Below are 13,487 nucleotides of genomic sequence, written 5' to 3'. Positions count from 1 at the left end.
ATCAACATTATACTCACTGGGGGTCCTTTAGGGCCAGGGAAGCCATTGGGACCCTGAGGTCCAGGAAGACCCTAGAAACAATAGGAATAGGATCCTAAGTCATTGGGTTAAAGGAAGGAAAATGGGAATCTGGGGGATAGATGGTTCTTCCCACAGTAGGAGACTTGCTCCTCCAAGCCATAGCTCTATGGACTACTCAAATATATTAGTTGTTGGTAGGACTAACAGTCACTGAATTAGACTCACCCTTTCCCCAGGGGGACCATGGGGACCATCCCCGCCTGATGTTCCCTATGGGAGAGAAACAGAATTAGGATGTTAGGGGCACTAATAAGCCTTACCTGGGCAGAAAGAAAGGCAGTCAAGTAGGGGGAGATAGGGGAAAGCTGAAGTGTGAATAAGTGACAAATGGTAATGAAAGAAGATTATGAAGAATAATTGGTCCAAACAAGTATCACTGACCTTGGCTCCTGATTTTCCTGTGGCTCCTCGAGGTCCTCGCTGGCCTCTTGGACCCTAACAAGATATTGAGGGAAGATGGTAAGAGACATAAGTATGGATTCTGCCACATTCCATATGACTCTATCTCTCTCCCTCTCACTTACCGTGGGACCACGTTCCCCTCTGGGTCCTGACTTCCCAGACAGGCCCTGCCAAGAAAGGGATAGTGGAGATGAATACAACCTAAATCATGAGTTCTTAACTTGGGGTCCACAGGGTCTATGGATGGATTCCAGGGGATCCATGAACTTGGATGGGGGAAAATTATATCTTTATGTAACTATAAATAGTTTCCTTTGTAAACCTTTATATTCTATTTTAAGCATTTAAAAGCATTATTTGGAGAAGAGGTTCATAGGTTTTACCAGAATGTCAAAGGGGTCCATGATGTGAAAACCTTAGGCCTCTACTTTACAGAGTCCTTTCCCTACCCCACAGGAGCCTTCATTCAATCCCATCATCTCTCCCCAAAGAATTCTGTTTCTCAGAACCTTCAGAATTCCTCCTTTCCCACAACACTCTCCCAAGTCCACCCAATCACACATTCTGCCCACCAGCTTTTTTACTTCACAAACTTTCTTACCCGAGCTCCCTTCTCTCCATTGGCACCAGGAAATCCAGGGAATCCAAGTGACCCCTAAAAGGGGGAAACAGAAAGGGAATCATTGAGGAATCATGGAATGGGAGATAAGAAAGAACTTAGAGGGTTTCTTACAAGTACAAGTAGAACAGAGATAACACAAATCTAGTGAAAAGAACTCTGAATCAAGTGTCCCAGGGTTTGCCCCAGATCTGTTTCTGACCAGTTATGCAATCTTGGAGGACTCCATTCCCTTCTCTGTATCTATTTCCTCTGTAAACTGAATAGGTTGGATTAATAGCTGCTGGCATTCTATAGTTTCTATTGATCTGAAACAAGAGATCAGTGAAGGGGAGAGAAACTTGGAAATAGAATAGAAATGGGGTTTCATAGACTAAGGCTTACCTTGGGCCCCTGACGTCCTGGGTATCCAGGCAGACCAGGAACACCCAATTTGCCCTGTGGAGAGAGAAAAAGCAATGTGGGGGGGGGGGGGAGGAAGAGAAGGAGAAAGCCTTCACAGAGATCCCAAGCAATCACAGAAATAGACCCCTAGCATTAGTTCCCAATCCCATCCAAATCTAGGACCTAAGCACCCTTTTTCCTCTAAGGTCTCAGGTCTCTCAATCATACTTTCCTTCCTCCAGATCTATCTGCTTTGACTACTCAAATTCTCTAATTCTGTGAATGAATCTGAAAAAAAAGAGGCTTTGCTTCCCTCCCTATCCTTAAATTACAATCAGTCACTAAGCCCTGTTGATTCTTCCTGTACTTGTAATATTCTTGTAATCTTAAATCCTTGCTATTTTCTCTCCTGCCCTAGCTCATGTGCTCCTGTCATCTATCTGTACTATTCTTACAGCCTCCTAAATTGATCTCTCAGGTTCCAGCCTCTCACTTTCCCTATCTAACCTATATGCACTTCCAGACAAGCCTTCCTAAAACAGCCCTCTCATCAGATCATTCCACAGCTCTCAATTCTTTGTGGACTTCCCCTATCTTTAAGGAAAAAATCCAGATTCCTTAGGCTGATTTTCAAAGCCCTCCATGCTCTAGCAACGAACTCCAATTTATATACTCCCTCCATTCAAGACAGGCTGGTCTCCCATGAACATCCCATGCTTCATTCTCACATCTAGCTGATCCTCTCATATCCCCTCCTCAAATCTCATCCTTCTTTCAATGTTCATATTAACCTCTATCAAAGTTTCTATTATCACCCCATTGAAATGACTTCCTTCTACTCTAAACATCTCTGGGATGTAGAGATCCACAATCTCACTTGCTTACAAACTACCTTGTATATTTTCTTTGCAATTTATTTTAGTTTAGTTTTCAACATTCATCCATTTGCAAGTTTATGAGTTCCACATTTTTCTATATCATCCCTTCCTTCCTCACCTTGCATATTTCTTAAATCAACTCTTGTGAGTCAATCTAGTCTTACCAATTAGAACATGAGATCTACTGCTCCACTGTATTCCCTACAGCAACCTGCATGGGGCTGGGCATGCTATTGTGCTCAGTAACTACACACAATGATTTCATTTGCTGAGACCACAAGTTGTCTGTGTAGTAAGCCAAAGCTGACTAGTCCCCCCCACTATTGCCTATTTCTACGAATTTCAAGTCTTGGTTTTATTCAGATGTTTATATCCAGTCCCAGGGTCTCTCCCTGAGCTCCAGGTCCATATCACCAAGTGCCAGTTTGGTCATTTCATATAGATGTGCCTGCCAAAGGCATTTCAAACTCAGCACATCTAAAACTGAGCTCATCTTTCTCCCCAAACATACCACTAAGCCACCCTCTTAATTTAGGTTCTTGGTTGCTCTATTGCAGTAGCCTCCCTGGCTTTTGCCTCTCCCCTCTCCAGTTCACCCTCCACGTAACTGTCAAATTGAGGTTCCCAAAGCACAAGGCAGACCATACTATTATTTCCCTGCTCAGAAAAAGCTGCAATGACTCCCCATTATCTCTGGGATAAATTATAACATCCACATTGGCCTTTGAAGGCCTTTATTGTCTGGTCTGGTCTAACTTTTCAGGCTGATTACACATCATTCCCTCTCACACACTCTATATCCTAGCCAAATTGGCCTTTTTGCTATTCCTTGTGCACAAAAATTCCTTACCCTTCTTTATGCCTTAACCCAGGTTGTTTCCCATACCTGGAATGCCCTGCCTTCTCAGAATCATTGGATTCCTTCAAACCTGAGTTCAAAAGCTATCTCCCATCTGGGACATTTCCTGAAACAAAACTTCTGAGCTGCTTCCTCCACTTAAAAAATTTACTGCATGATCGATTTTTGCCTGGTACATAAGAGGCACTTTACATTTGATTCACTGATAGTTTAATTTGTCCCCCTTTACCTTCTCCCCCACAAGCCCTATGGGGCCTGGGTCTCCATTGGGTCCAGTTCTTCCCTTTGGTCCCTCAGGACCATCTTCTCCTCTTGAACCAGGGACTCCAACCTCACCCTGAGGGAGTAAGGAGAATATGAGGATCAGGAGGTCAGAGCTCAGAATAGAGGTTAAGACTAAGGTAAGAATAGGGATCATTTGGTGTCAAAAGGATTACTTGATTACAGAGTGATAGAGATCTGTAAAAGGTAAAAGAGTCCTAGGAAGTTAAGGATATGCTCTTGGGAGATAGTGGACATTTGGGAAAGTCAGGGAGTTCCATGGCTGTGCCTCCAGAGAGAGTCAAGATGATATTGGGGCGGGGGTGGGGAGGAGGGAGCAGCTAGGTGGTGCAATGGATAAAGCATCAGCCCTGGAGTCAGGAGGATCTGAGTTCAAATCTATTCTCAGACATTTAATAACCATCTAGCTGTGTGACTTTGGGCAAGTCACTTAAACCCATTACCTTGCAAAAAACAAAGACAAAAAACAAAAAACATGATATTGGGTGCTTGGGTGACATAAACAGCAGTGTAACATTTGGAGTCATTGGAATATTGGGGTATGAAGGTAGATCAAGGGGTTTGGAATTGGAGACTCAGAAGATATCTAAGGTATAAAAGGTCATTGAGGTTCCAAGAAGATGTCACAGGGACATCAGGAGCTAAGGGAGCTCTCCAACTTACCCGGTCACCTTTGACACCCATGTCACCTTTGAAACCAGGAAAACCATCTTCCCCCTGAGAAAGAGGCAGAGACAAAGAAATAGGTAGAAGGGGCACAGAGACATAAACAATGTTGTTCTGAGGTCAAGAATTAGGAGCTTGGAGGGTCATGGTGGCAACTCTGGATTAAAATAGGAAGGATTGGAGAGTGAGAGGTAAAAGATGATGAGAGATGTCACGATAAAAGCTACCTGAAGAGGGTAGTAAGGGGAAGCCATAGGAGTCAATTGAAGGTTCTCTTACCTTCTCTCCCTTATGTCCTTTCAAGCCTCGAATTCCATCCACACCCTGAGAAGAGATATGGAGAATGATCAAGAAAAAAAACTAATGGAGAATAGGATTCTGAGATACAGGAATCCTGCTCCTGGCCACTCCCACCCTTGCCAAGTCCATCTCCCTCTCTGGTCACAGGTTACCTTGACACCTCGAGGACCAGGGTATCCTAGGGGGCCCTGTGGACCAGATGGACCCTGGATGGAAAGGGAAAAAAAGAAGTCACAAGAGCATTTGAGGAATGAGGTCACCAAGAGGTTGGGGGCATAGGGCTGGACAGGTCAGGCTGGAAAACTGGAGGGAGTAAGCACTTTTGAGATATCATAGTGGATTTAGAATCATAGGATACTCAAAAGAAGAAGCAAGTTCTCTTACCTGGTTCCCTTTGGTTCCTGGTGGACCTTCCTTTCCTGGATGACCCTGGAAGGGGAGAGGGGAAAGAGAATAAAATCTCATACCATGAGTTCTCTTACATCCCCATTCCCACATCCCCAACTCTAACCTAGCAAGCATCAGAGACATCTGAATAGCCAGTAACCTTTCAAGGCAAAGATGAGAAGGGGAATCTAAGAAGGAAAGAGGAGGCAAGATGGTATTGAAAGACCTTGGGGTATCAGAGGTGACAATTACTCTTTGAGAATGGGGAAAGCCAGTACCGAACCTGAACTCAGGAGGACCTGAGTTCAAATATAGCCTCAACCACTTAATAATTGCCTAGCTGTATGACCTTGGAAAACTCAACTTAAACCCATTGCCTTCAATAAATAAAAAAAATTTTTTTAAAGAAGAGATGAGTTCCAACAGGAATAGGAATAGGGTTTTGAACTCCTGACTGGTTGGGACTTAGAAATAATGAGGGATTGGAAGAAATCACTCACCGGGGGGCCATCAGAGCCAGGCATCCCTGGAAGACCTGGTTTTCCTTGAGGACCCTGAAAAAAGGAGACATAAACTTAGGGAGCAAATAGATGGATGGATAGGCAGAATCCTCTATAGTTGTATAGTCCCCTTTCCCTCAGTGTACCTTAAGACCCCACCCTTCCCACACTATTCCATTGTCCTAGTCTCAGTATGTCCTCATCCCCTCTGTTTCCCATGACCCCCTCTTTCTTACCACCATTTGATTGTCCCACTACCCCCAATTACTCACCTTCTCTCCATGGGGACCAATGGCACCTTGAGGCCCAGGAAGACCCTGATGTATACAAAAAGGAGGGTGTCATAGGAGGATCATCTATCCTCACAACCCTGGCCACATCCTGCCTCCTCCCCACACCACTGCACAAAAAGAGCTATAAGAGTCAAAGACTAACTCCATTGCCTCAATCTTAGCACTGATCTCACTGCAGTGACCAGGGACATTATAAGCTCTCACTCTATTCTCACAAAAGGTGTGGGTATAGGCTTAGGAGGGTAAAAGGGGCAATGGGTAAAACAGATCATAGGATTTAGAAGACGAAGCCATGGGACCACTCACCTGGGTACCTGGTGTACCCTGTTGTCCAGGAGGACCAGGCTCTCCCTGAGGACCCTGGAGATAAAGAACAAAATATGGGTCAGGTGGGAAGGTGATATGGGGACTAACCCCCAGGTCACTAGAACAGAGAGGAAAGAATGCAGGGGTGCTGGACTATGAGTCAGGAGATTTGATTCCCTTCCTGTAATAGGAAAATATCTCTCTGAGGTCTCTGCCAGTTTTGACATAATATGGTTCTGGGACCTATGACCATAATTGAAGGCCAAGGAGCTTCTGGGAAAATCCCATGGAAGATCAGGGTTAAGAGGATTTGAGGAAGGTGGGTGTAGGAGTAGCAATCAGGGAAGCCTCCCCAAATACAATTAGCTTTTAATCTGCAAGTATTTATATACTTAAATATGTTATGTCTATTATTTCTATATTATTTGTTATATGTTATGTTATATTCCTTTATTACACCTATTATGGACTAGTCTTACCAAGTTCCCTTTGGGGCCATGAGGTCCATCGATGCCTCTGACTCCCTGAAACATAAAAGGAGATTGAGAGAAGGAAGGAAAAGGGGGCAAAGAGATGGAGACTGGGGAAGGGTCTGTGGGTTTCTGGTTTAGGAGTCCCACCCCAGGGTGTGGGTATATCCCTTCCATCTTTCAGCTGCCCCATTCACCCAAAACCCAAGCAAACCAACCCATGTTCCTGATTCCCTGCCAGATGTCGGTTTGTGGATTCATTTTGTTTTTCTTGAGGGTTTTTATTTATTTCTTTTTGGCAACACATAAAGCAGACAGTGAACTATACAATGTGGTCATTTGAGACCTGGGCATAAAAATGATGAGAGAATAGTCAGGTCAGTTAGAAGCCAAGGGAAAGAGAGAGGGAGGAGAAGAGTTCAGAAGGTTAGGATTTTGGAGGATCATGGGTTTAAAAGTTCAGAAGGTGAGGAAGGGTTACTTACGGGTGGTCCAGATATTCCAGGAGGACCCTTAGGACCCAACAGACCTCGGGGACCCTAAGTTAGGGGTAAAACAGAAGGAGACATTTGTATCAAAGACCTCATTACTTGTTCTCCCTGGATCCACAGTCCCACCACAATCACTGTCAACCTACTCTGACTCCTTGGGCACCCTCTCAATATCACCTCATACTCACCGACTCCCCAGGCAGGCCTCGTGGTCCAATTTCTCCATCATCTCCCTAGTGGGAATAGAAGAATAGGAAAGGAATGAGAAAACTCTCCAAAAATCAACATATCCTTTGGCCTTCTCCCCCAAATACCACATATGCTCCCCCCTTCGTTCAGTCCTCTCCTTTCCCACCTTTCTAGCAGCCCCCACTGCCACTTACCCTTTCTCCATCCTCTCCTGGAGGACCAGGAAGACCTTGGGATCCACTCTCACCCTGGTGTGAGGAAGGTAGATGTCATTGGGACCTCAGAGTCAACCTCTCCCATCCAACACACACCCCATATATAGATACCAACTCCTTCCTTCTCCTTAAGTTCCCAAAAACCAAGGGTTCTCAACCTGGTACCTGTAAACTAGGGTTTTTTTTAATTTTTTATTTATTTAAGGCAATGGGGTTAAATGATTTGTTCAAGGTCACACAGCTAGGCAATTATTACGTCTGAGGTTGGATTTGAACTCAGATCCTCCTGACTTCAGGATTGTTGCTCTATCCACTGCACTACCTAGCTGCCCCTCCAAACTTGTTTTTTTTTAATATTTTGATAACTGTATTTCCCTTTGAAATTCCATTTATTTTGTGCATTTAAAAACACTATTCTGAGGAGTCCATAGGTTTCACCAGACTGCCAAAGGGGTCCATGACCCAAAAAAAAGACTAGGAATCCCTTTAATGAGTTCACCTGTGCTGTCAACATATATCACCCTAACCCCACTTCTTGCTTTGGAGATTCAGACTTTGCTCACATTCCCTTCATTTCTGAATTCCAACTTCAAGACATCCAAATGGTTCTCCAGGTCCATCTGGATTCATTCTAGGGCACTAGAGGATACAGAAACTCCACTCCAGGAGTGAGGAACCTTTTTTTCTGCCAAAGGCTATTTGGAAATTTTTAACATCATGTGAGAATATTTACAAAATTATCAAATTAAAAATTAACCTGCCATATTTAGTCAAACATTTAATGAATTCAACCCTAAAAGCTTCTAGATTTATTGAATTTTGAGTCCCGCCTGTGGTTGCAATGGCAGTGTCAGACAAATGATTTCAAAGGCCTCATACAACCTGCAGGTCAGACATTCCCTGCCACTGCTCTACCCCTTCCCCGAACACATGGTCTACCCCACACACAACTGTCCCTCTCTTTTCCTCTCTCCTCTCTGGTAATCAGTCCCTCAGTCCCTTTCCCCATATATAGGCAGTACTCACCCTGTGTCCTTTCTCTCCTGGAAGTCCTGGGAGCCCATCAAATCCTCGGTCCCCCTAAGGGAATAAATGCAAGAGCCCAATTCATGCCCATCCCCAAAATTGAATGTGAGGGAATTCCTGGGGCACATACTAATTCAAAAGCAGAAAATTAAAGGGAAAAAAACATCCAGGAAGGGAAATCAGAGGCCCAAGGGGCTCAAAGGAAGACATTGAGCCACTCAACATCCAGAGAGCTAGGACAACTGCATTAAACTGGCTAAGGTCTATATTATCCTCATCCAGAGGAAGAAAAACAAAACAAAACAAAACGCAAAAAAATCAACCTTTCAGAATCTGATGAACACTTTATAAAAATTATCTCTTATGTCTCTCTTTCCCTTAATCTTAATTTCTCATACCAAAAATTACTAATCTATAGAGATGTTTATCAAAATATGCATGTTCAATGCTAACCTGACTTTTTGCCACTGAAGGGAGAGTGGTGGGAAGGGAGGGTGGAAGGAAATTTTGTAACTTAAAAATATACATATGGATTTGGATGAAAATAAATTTAAAAAAGAAAAAAGGGAAGACATCAAGGATTGTAGAAAGAAGGATCACCGAAGTGTTTCTTGTGCTATTACCTTCACCCCAGGCTCCCCTGGCATCCCTCTGGCTCCATCAGCTCCAGCACGACCCTGAAGGGAGAGGAGGAAATGATAGCTGGATTCAAGTGAGAGGGACAGCCCCGTACAGAACCCTATCCCCTCATTCCCACCACTGCAAGGCTCTCTTCACAGATCCACCTCTCTAGTCCCTCCTCCACCAAAACCAAGTTCTTTCCACAACACACCCCTCACCACCACAAGGCCACCTGCTCCCAGATGATTCCCAACCTTAACCCCTCCACTTACCCTTCGTCCTGCTTTGCCTGGGGGACCTGATAAGCCCTGGGGACCCCGTGGGCCCTGGTACAGGGGAGAAATAGGAAATAAGAGGTCAATAGAAAAGAAAGATGAAAGGGTCACTTATGAAAGAGTTGAGGATTAGAGGTTCAGAGTAAGTCAACTTTAAGCAGGGGAAGAGAAATAAGGGGTCAGCACTGTTACCTGAGGGCCTAAGTCACCAGATTCTCCCTTCATTCCAGGACTCCCAGGGTGGCCCTAAGATGAAAAAGATAAAAAGACAGCATGAGATAATAGGAGATAAAAGGAGGGTACTTAGGGAACAGGCTTCTCAGGACTCTTTCAAGGACTAATCTCTAACACAGATTCCCTCAAGAACACTATATTCTAAGATTTGCCATTTTCTCCTTTTGTTTTCCATAATTCTCCACCTCCCATTACACACACACACACACACACACACACACACACACACACACACACACATATACATAGACATGCATATACCCCTCTCCCATATCACTTACCAGGGGTCCAGGGCGGCCTGTATATCCCATGGGACCAGGAGGACCCCGGAGAGCCAACTAGGGAGAAAGGAGATGCTAGAACTGAGAAAAGAAACCAACATTCTCCCAATATCTATCCCCTCCACCTCACCCCCAAGTCTTAAAATCTGTCCTAAATTTACCTCTAATCTTCCCAACTCTTCCAACATCAGTCAATCCTCCTGCAGTTGCTTCTGCTGGCCCCTCTGATCCTCCCCCTCCTCATCCCAAGGAGGTTACCTTTCCCCAGACACTCCCCACCAAGGGAACACATGGACATAATTAGGCCTCTCAGCCTGATGACACTCCTTACTCACCCGAGCCTGCTGCAGAATGGCCTGGGCCTGAGCCTCTTGAGCTGCCACCACAGGACCCTTGTCCCCACCACCACTGCCAAACCGGAACTAGGCCATGTGAAAAACAGTGCAACACAAAGTCAAACGGAAAACCAACATAAAAGGTATTTCAGTGCCAAATGCCATCTATCTATCACCTGTCCCCCACCATCTCTAGGATTATATACCACTTTAATACCTAAGCCCTGCCCCTCCTAATATCTTTCTGAGTTCAACAAGGGTCCCTGGACCCAACTTAACACCAGTCCCAGGAATATTCATCTTTTTTTCTGTGTATACCCTTCTTTGATTCTCTCTGGGATAAATTATGCCATTCCTAGTTCTAGATGAGCCATGCCTGCTTCTAGCTCACATCTATGCTGTCCTCCATCCCATCCTGCCCTAGAGAAATTGCTTTTAGCTTAGTCCCCCTTTAGACTCTCCTCACCTCATTAGTCCTTCTCTGTTTCAGGTCCCCTAATAATAGTCTTGGGATTCCTGATATCTTGCATTCTAATTAGCTCACCACTAATGACACCATTTTCTGATGCCTATACATAACAAACTCACAGGAAGCATAAGTGATGTTCCAGGAGGACCAGGGGTCCCATCTGAGCCAGGAAGCCCTGCACGACCTGGGGGACCCTGTTTGAGTAGGTAGAGGAAACAGGAGATTAAGGATAGAATTAGAGTGGGGAGAATAGAGAGACAATAGGAAAAGCTAACATCTCCCCCAAGAGTCCCACCATGGAATATAAGGGTCAGAAGACTCCTTTAAGAGTCCTCCAACCTTTTCCAGATTCCATGAAGAGATACCAGGCACTTCCTCCTGAAACACGAATTTTATCTTCACTTCCAGGTGACAAGCATCATATTTTGCTTATCAATCCACCAAACAGAAAATATTTATTCTCAAGGGGATCCAGGACCTAGCCCCCCAGTCCTTCCACTTACCCTTTCTCTACCCTCTTACCCTTTCTCCAGGATCACCAACAGGACCAGGGTTCCCCTGAATTCCAGGGGGGCCAGTCAATCCCTATGAAGACAGAAGAAAGAAGGAATTCAGATGTAGGAGGTGGGGATTTAAGAGTTCTGAAAGGGGGGAGGAGATAGGCATGGGCCAGGAAAGGTGAGTCTAGAGCAGAGTTAAGACTGAGAGTTCAGGATTAATTCAAAGGGGTACTATTAGAAGGGACAGGTGACATATGGACAAACATTATTCACCTTTCCAAAGCATTTTATCAATTAATACCTAGTTTGAGCCTCCTAACCACCCTGTGAAGTAAACACTCATCTGTATTATCTCCATTGTACAGATAAGGAAGCTAAAACTCAGAGAGGTTCAATGATTTGTCCCTGGTCATTCAACCAGTAGTGTAAGAAATAGCATTCAAACTCAGGATTTCCTGTCTCTAAGACCACTACGGGACCTATGGAAATGAGGCTGTGAGTCTTATAAGGAAGACAGGAAGACATGAGGAGAAATGATATTATAGGGAGACTATCAGGAAGATGGAGATGAAGAATTTATTGAGAATTTGAAGAGGAAAGATCAAAGCTAGACTCACCGCAGGTCCTTCGGGGCCTGGTGGCCCCTCCACTAGCATTCCCTGTGAAGATAAAAGTCTGAGGTCATGATCATCCTAATAACCTTCCCCTGTCCTCATGAATCCCAAGCACCTAGCACTCCAGTAATTCTTGTTGAGCTCGCAATTGTCATAACTTACAGGTTCCAGGACAGCAGGTTCTCCCTTCTCTCCTTTCAGCCCCCGGACTCCATGGGCAGTCTGAGGGAGACATACATGTAACCCCAAGTGGGGTCTGTGAGCAACAGATCCTTATCCAACAACCCCCCCCCAACACCCTCCAAATGCCCCACTCCAAGGACCCTATTTCCCTTCTACCCTACTAATATTGTCTTCACCTAAATAACTCTAACGCATGGATCCTTCTTGGCTTGACTAGCCTCCTTTTGCAAATTTCTAACCCCAAACAGCCCCACCATAAACCCCTCAAAGTTAACTCAAAGCTGACTAATTTCCACTTACCCTCTGCAAATTCCCACCCCCAGCCAAGGAAAAAAATCTGCACAGACCCCACTTTGACTTCTGCAGTTGCCTCACAGAAAAACCCCAAGACCTACCTAGAGGTCCTCAATCTTTCCTCAAACCCCATCCTCTTGAATTTTCTACCCAAGGATTTTCCCTCAAGTAGTTTCCTTTGCACCCTCAGGAACATGCAAAAGCATGCAAAAAATTATCTACTATTTAAGTTTCTTTCCTTATCCCAACCACAATCCTATAAGCCCAACGTACCTGGATTCATCTGAGGAGATTTTTGGAAACAGTTCCTTAAACTCAGACCTTCTTTTCCTAAGTTCTCCCCATCCAAGCTCCCCACCCTCAGTTTAGACTACCTCACAACTAGTTCATTTTCCGTCAGCACCCTGTTTACTGTCCCAACTCTGAAAGCCAAACCCCATCTTATTTTAAGCCCTCCCATTCCCACAGTCCTTGTTTCCAAAACCTTCCTCCCTTTTACCCCCATGATCATGGTAGGATAAGCTGGATGCCCCCCTCAAGGTCTTTAGAATTCCCAGGAATGTGCTCCCTCACAAATAGCAAGAGTCAATTGACTAAACTCTCCCAAGCCCCTTTGGATACTCCTAAGGTCCTAGACAATAGCAGAGGAAGCAGGAGTTGGTAGGGGGTTAGGGGGTGGGAATATTAAAGAATAACCCTGATGATAAAACAGCAGGACAGAGGAGGACGCCATGACAACAGGGAAGGAGCAAGAGACACAAGAATGGGGTCTCAAAGAAAAACCTATAGCACAAGAAACACACATGATCGAAACAGACAGGAAGTGGTTGGAGACTAGGAAAAAGGGCAGCACATTTAGCAGAAACATGTATATCATGTATATCATGACCAAGGCTGTCAGGGAGTGGCCAAGATAGACAGGAAATAGTACCAAGAGACTAGAAAGAGCCATTGAGGTACGACTCTTGAGGATGCTCTTCAAGTAGAATAAGGCTTTCACAGCCTACAGAAAAAGCATATTGTATGAGATGGATAAGAAATGGCTCTTTCAAGAGGAAAAAGAAATGTTAAGAAAAATACAGGACCCGTAGGAAGTAGTCATAAAGAGCAAGCCACGACAGGAGCATTAGGACTAGCATCGCCTGGCTTACCCAAGAAGTGGCTGATTCACAAGAAGTGGGAAGAGACAACATGGCTACTGCAGCCAGGACACACAGGAAGAGATCAGGCACAAACAAGTGACTCTCAGGCCAACACCAACATGAAGACGGAAGCCATGACTAAGACAAACAGGAAGTGACTTGCAGGTAGAAAAGGGGGCCTAGTTTTGAGA

General features: G+C 44.7%; 1 protein-coding gene across 2 annotated transcripts in view; it reads right to left on the bottom strand.

Moving 5' to 3' along the window:
- COL11A2 (collagen type XI alpha 2 chain) overlaps positions 1 to 13,487 on the bottom strand; it is a 37,157-nt gene that overhangs the window by 12,725 nt on the left and 10,945 nt on the right. For both annotated transcript variants that reach the window (XM_074236564.1, XM_074236565.1), the window contains 28 exons: positions 11,840 to 11,899; positions 11,681 to 11,722; positions 11,086 to 11,148; positions 10,683 to 10,757; positions 10,095 to 10,181; positions 9,760 to 9,816; positions 9,437 to 9,490; positions 9,242 to 9,295; positions 8,972 to 9,025; positions 8,349 to 8,402; positions 7,302 to 7,355; positions 7,107 to 7,151; positions 6,913 to 6,966; positions 6,437 to 6,481; positions 5,958 to 6,011; positions 5,631 to 5,675; positions 5,359 to 5,412; positions 4,856 to 4,900; positions 4,624 to 4,677; positions 4,451 to 4,495; positions 4,169 to 4,222; positions 3,453 to 3,560; positions 1,487 to 1,540; positions 1,085 to 1,138; positions 606 to 650; positions 463 to 516; positions 247 to 291; positions 18 to 71 (listed from right to left, as the gene is read on the bottom strand). In XM_074236564.1, coding sequence (XP_074092665.1) covers positions 18 to 71; positions 247 to 291; positions 463 to 516; positions 606 to 650; positions 1,085 to 1,138; positions 1,487 to 1,540; positions 3,453 to 3,560; positions 4,169 to 4,222; positions 4,451 to 4,495; positions 4,624 to 4,677; positions 4,856 to 4,900; positions 5,359 to 5,412; positions 5,631 to 5,675; positions 5,958 to 6,011; positions 6,437 to 6,481; positions 6,913 to 6,966; positions 7,107 to 7,151; positions 7,302 to 7,355; positions 8,349 to 8,402; positions 8,972 to 9,025; positions 9,242 to 9,295; positions 9,437 to 9,490; positions 9,760 to 9,816; positions 10,095 to 10,181; positions 10,683 to 10,757; positions 11,086 to 11,148; positions 11,681 to 11,722; positions 11,840 to 11,899 — 1,563 coding nt within the window. The remainder of the gene's footprint in view (positions 1 to 17; positions 72 to 246; positions 292 to 462; positions 517 to 605; positions 651 to 1,084; positions 1,139 to 1,486; positions 1,541 to 3,452; positions 3,561 to 4,168; positions 4,223 to 4,450; positions 4,496 to 4,623; positions 4,678 to 4,855; positions 4,901 to 5,358; positions 5,413 to 5,630; positions 5,676 to 5,957; positions 6,012 to 6,436; positions 6,482 to 6,912; positions 6,967 to 7,106; positions 7,152 to 7,301; positions 7,356 to 8,348; positions 8,403 to 8,971; positions 9,026 to 9,241; positions 9,296 to 9,436; positions 9,491 to 9,759; positions 9,817 to 10,094; positions 10,182 to 10,682; positions 10,758 to 11,085; positions 11,149 to 11,680; positions 11,723 to 11,839; positions 11,900 to 13,487) is intronic.

Source organism: Macrotis lagotis, chromosome 5 (assembly GCF_037893015.1).
Source record: "Macrotis lagotis isolate mMagLag1 chromosome 5, bilby.v1.9.chrom.fasta, whole genome shotgun sequence".
Lineage (NCBI taxonomy): Eukaryota > Metazoa > Chordata > Mammalia > Peramelemorphia > Peramelidae > Macrotis > Macrotis lagotis.
Note: the sequence above shows the minus strand (reverse complement) of the source record. Positions and strands in the feature narration are given on the sequence as shown.